Source organism: Montipora capricornis, chromosome 8 (genome assembly GCF_036669925.1).
Source record: "Montipora capricornis isolate CH-2021 chromosome 8, ASM3666992v2, whole genome shotgun sequence".
Lineage (NCBI taxonomy): Eukaryota > Metazoa > Cnidaria > Anthozoa > Scleractinia > Acroporidae > Montipora > Montipora capricornis.
The window spans coordinates 52,958,839-52,963,838 of NC_090890.1; the positions used below are offsets into that span (position 1 = coordinate 52,958,839).

The following is a 5,000-nucleotide window of genomic DNA, read 5'->3' on the forward strand; positions in this document are numbered from 1 at the left end:
TCTGGCTCCGCTATCCCCATTTTTCTGCCTCTTTCTGCTAAGCTGGGGCTGTGTTATATGACTAGTTTTTTGGCTTACGTCTCCCTTATTGTGCTTATTTGCTTTGTAATGCAAAATACTACAATTTTCGATTTCCAGCTACATCTTTCGCTGTAGTTGTTTGAAATCGACAGTTTTTTTTATCATAACTCAAGAAATGAGGCAGTTCCACATACGTTATTCAACCGATATTCCAGTTAAGTTAGTTTGAGAATTAAAAAGCCAAAGAGCTAACAAACTAAAGCTGCTTAACTGTTAATTTGACAATGATTCTTGTTCCCTCCCTCCCCTCCCCCCCTCCCCTACCACCGTTTTAGCCTCTCAAAAAGTAGTGCTGCATATCCTGAAGCTTGTTTTACTGGGCCTAAAGACAGTAATCACACACAACCAACGTTGGGAGTTAATTGGCTATGAACAAACGCCCATAGCCGCTTTAATAAAAATTTCAATAATTTCCACCTAAACTTAACACCTAAACACTGGAAACATTTCCTTGCCCAGAAAAGTTGAGGGCCCAAAACACGCCCAAAGTGAATGCAAAGAGAAAGGGGAAGGGACGGGAGGGATGAAAAAAACACTTCTTTCTATTTTGAGTAGCAGAAGTGAATGCTTTGATTGTATGAAATAAATCATAGTGCATCACAACTTCAATGGCGGGTATAAGCATTGAATTATCCATGACCCCTCAGCATTCGACCGGATGTTGTCTCGCCATCATGATCAGTGAGATTAATACAACATAACATTAACAAAATAAAAACGGTGAAAAGCATGAACATTTTATTCGCAGGCAAATATATCATTTTAATGTATAAGAAAGAATAATGTATCCCTTATACATTATTGTTTGGTTGATGGAAGTTTCGAAATTGTATTGTTGTTTACAAGTTTGTTTATGGGAGAATTCTGCTTCTTTTCGGCTTGCAGTTGATTTGCCAAGTCATTATAACAGCGGCTCGTGAAGTTCATGCCGAGTCCCACTCTTTGGAAGAATTTTCTCTCAGCATCCCTCTTATCCATGTGGTGTATGAAGTCATCGATAAACGTTTAGCAAATCTCAATCGTCTGATTGAGGCTCAGCCAGACATCATGATCCGCCTCTCGCAAGTGATTCCTCAAGGGGAATCAGAAATGGTAGGACTATTTAAAGCAAATAATAAATAGGACAAAGTCTTATTAATGTCGGAAGTACCGACTATTTGACGCTGGAAAATAACTGTACATTTCTGTTTTGGAAAGGTGTTCTTGCTGCTGTTACTCCTGGCGTTCTAGCTTAATAAAAAGGTTTTGAAATTTCTCATCTGGAGCATAGCTAAATGTTGGTTGCTCTTCCCTTTTCAATTCACTCTCAGTTTAGTTACAATTGTAAGGAAGAATTTTCTAGTACCTTAATTCACTTAAATTTTTGCGACACACTTTCATTTCGCTATTGTGCAAGTGTGCTAAAAAAAATGGATGCTCAAAAATTAAGTGATTACACAAAAAAGTCTTTTGGTTCAGTATAGGTTATTAATACACCTTATTTCAAAATGGCCGCCATTTTAGTATTCTTTTGTTTCCATGCAAATTGGCCCTTATGGCCTCGGTTTCAAACGTAAAATTCAAAAGAATATTTAACCTTGAACGAGGCCATAAGGGCCAATTTGCATGGAAACAAAAGAATACTCAAATGGCGGCCATTTTGGAATAAGGTGTATGTGCTCGCTGAATTCATCTATTCAATATGATGAAAACTCAGCTCAACTTGAAGCACAGTAGGTGAACTATAGTTGTTTTTCTGATGATCGAGGATGCTGGCAAAAGATCATATTTTGAGAGTTGTGGTTGTTTTTTGAAGTTTTTAGAAAGCGTCCCCAGGGAAGAAAAGTCACTGATCTGGAAAATCATACAAGAGCCATACCTTGTAATTGAGTAGTTTGAGTAGTCAGTACCAGTGGCCTTGTTGGCCCACGCTGTACCATGAAATCGCGCCCAAAAAAAGAGCGGTAAAGTACAGAAAATCGGTGCATGCTCCCCATTAACATCGCCAAAACATCTGTAAAATGTTTTAGGTTCATGATGCAGTTGCACTTCAGTTGTGTCTTTCAAAGCTTGAACCAAGTGAAGAGGAATTTGATGATCCGCAGACTCGCTTAGTGTGGTGCAACAGAGTTTTGGCCATCAGATCAAGTGCAAACAACTTACTCAATAACAGTGCACAGTATGGTGTGAAAACAGCGCACGTTCTTCATGATTGCAGGTTTGTACATCTCTGATGAAGAATGGTTGGTCTCCCGGTACGGCCCCTTTCTCTTACAATGAATTTTTCCAAACGTTGGGTAGATATGTATATGTATTTCCGAAAAATAACGAATAACAATAGAATTAAAGTCACTACGTTTCGTCGCACTCATTCGAGAAGATTCTTTTTGGGGCTTATAAAAAGCAAAAATGAAAACCTTATCTGAAGATATAACGTCGCGGTTATCTTGTGATTATTTTGCAGTTTGTTGATATGTGAAGTGTGCAGCAACCATCCAGGAATTGAATTGGAATAAACATTTATTCCACATAAACTCAAATTTGGTCATTTCACGTTGTTTTCAGAAAGTGAATGGCAAACGCATTCGCAAAGCGTTTTTGCCAATTACGTATTGTTTACTGCAGTCATCGTTCTCGTGGACGCCATGGCTGCTTCATCTCTCTGTCAAGAGGGTTAGACAGAACGCATCCTATGCAACGGCTCTCATGATTAGAATACAATGGACACGAATACAAATGGCAATGGACAATGGACCCTAATCATTAATAATAACTACCATACAGCAACATCCCATACCAGTCCAATGATGTTGAATATCTCTTGTAAACCATTGAATATCTGCAGTAAATGAATGGTTTGCACCTCAGTGCAGTTCTGTTGTCATCAAGGAACTGTCAAGACCTTTATTTTTCGAATATTTTGGAGAATTTTGTTTTGTTTTAGAAGAATCTTCATTGCTCTCGTCTCATATCATTTTGTCCATTGGCGGATATATTTGTTAGTTTTTGTTTGTTTTCTTGTTTATTTTATTTCATTTTATTTTGTTTCCCTGGCTATGCTGAATACTCTTGCACTTTAACAGTGCCTTTTTTGTTTCAAACTGTAGTCCTATTACATCTCAGGCTGCTTACCTTCTGAGATCCGTAATAAGACTCGTTATTTCTGCCCCTTAACTGGGATACGTTTCAGGTCTATTTGGCAAAGAGTGAGTGCTGTGAGACTCTTCATAGAACACACCTGTCCTGGCACGTCATTGTGTCACCCTGCTGATGTCAAAAATACTTTTAAACTCTGGAAGGTAATAGCAAAAGATTTTCTTACCATAAGGGCCATGAAGTGTTACCTGTACATCAAATAACATGATTAGCTACGTGGAATGCGCAATCCAACACCAAATGTGTCTTTTCTTGCCATATGCTTGGTCAATAGAAAGCAGAAAAGAGGGTGTGAATCAAGGAAATGTGATCACAGTCTTTGGATCCCTACAGTGACCACGTGATAGCTTTTACATCCGAAGTGTAATTAGAGTGCTCCTAGCTTGCGAACGCAAACGTATTGCCGCAAATACGTCTGCGTTCGCAGGCTAAGTTAGTCGCCTACGTAGCCTTTCTTTGTGTGGTCACGCAACGCTCCTCCCCACTCAAACAGGAGGAGGAGGAGGAGCGTTGCGTGACCACACAAAGAACGGCTGCGTAGGAGAATAAGGCTAAAAGCTCCTGGCCTAAAATGACTTTCGTTCTTGAGAGAAATCCATTCCACCTCAAACCTCTTTTAAGAGGTTTGAGGTGGAATGGATTTCTCTCAATTAAAATAGCAGTTACCTGAAATCGTATGTTTTTACCTAATTTTGTGTTGCGTTTGGCGAAAAGTAAATTTAGTTCAAGCTATTTAAAACTCGTAGTTCCTTTTACGTTTCCTCGCCATTCAACTATTTGTACTTACATTCTTATATTTTATCATGGTTTATATGATGGCGTATTACATATTTGGCCGTTTTCGTGTGATTTCCTTTAAAATACCAGTGAAACATGGCAAATTGGCAAGTTTTTATTTCACCCATAACTGAGCCATTGAGAGACAGTAGTCTACTCTGTGAGATTATTCTTTCCTTTGCAAAATTCTTTTTTCTGAAAAAAACTGTGCGGTGTCTTCTCAGGCAGACACCCATGCTCATGTCCTGAGCAAATGCCCAAAAATATTGTTCAGTTGATGTAACTGGGGAAGCCCATTGAAACCAAAATATCCAATAAAAACTCTATATTTCACGGTGCGAAAATTCAAATTGCTTATCGCCACAACAAACCTTGCTACCTCGATTAGTTTCTGCACTTTCCCCAAATAGTTTTGGGCAGTTTGCTATTACAGTTTTATAATGAAAGATGGGAAACTGGTCATCGTTTGGTCCATAACCAAGCATTGAAGGGGAATAGGGTCGATTGCAAGTTGACGTCGCAAACTACTTGCATTGCTTTTTTCAAGGAAATGTACCATCGCAAAACTGTTTGTAATGTCAGCCCTGTATACAACCCATTCTCCTTCCTTGTTCGCTCGTAGATCAAATAATAGCTGGTTTTCCCACTTTCATGGAACCTCTAAGACGTTTACTTCAAAGTAGGTGAAGCAAACGCACTGGTTTTGGACTGGTGCAGCGACTAAGTGTAGCGGAAACGTTTTTCGAGGTGATAGACATGAAAAAGTAAATGAACTCATTCATTATCAGCCTACATTTAGGCGCACTCTCCCCCCTAAAAAAAAGTAGAGGAGGGAACGTCTACGAATAGCTGGCCGAAATCGTGTTCCGTGATGTCTCGGTAATTTATGTAATTTCTGGAAATAATTGGTATTTCCGCCAAAATAGGTGTAAACAAAGGCTTCGTATTTCGTGGAATTTCGATTTTATTAGATATATTCTTTTCTTTGGAACTCATTTGCAAGTCAA

At 38.9% G+C, this 5,000-nt stretch overlaps 1 protein-coding gene across 1 annotated transcript in view; it reads left to right on the top strand.

Annotated features, from left to right (window-relative positions):
* Nucleotides 1–5,000, top strand: part of LOC138013504 (E3 ubiquitin-protein ligase rnf213-alpha-like) — a 51,264-nt gene that overhangs the window by 18,751 nt on the left and 27,513 nt on the right. Inside the window, 3 exon segments of the mRNA XM_068860592.1 lie at nucleotides 967–1,173; nucleotides 2,091–2,278; nucleotides 3,251–3,359. Coding sequence (XP_068716693.1) covers nucleotides 967–1,173; nucleotides 2,091–2,278; nucleotides 3,251–3,359 — 504 coding nt within the window.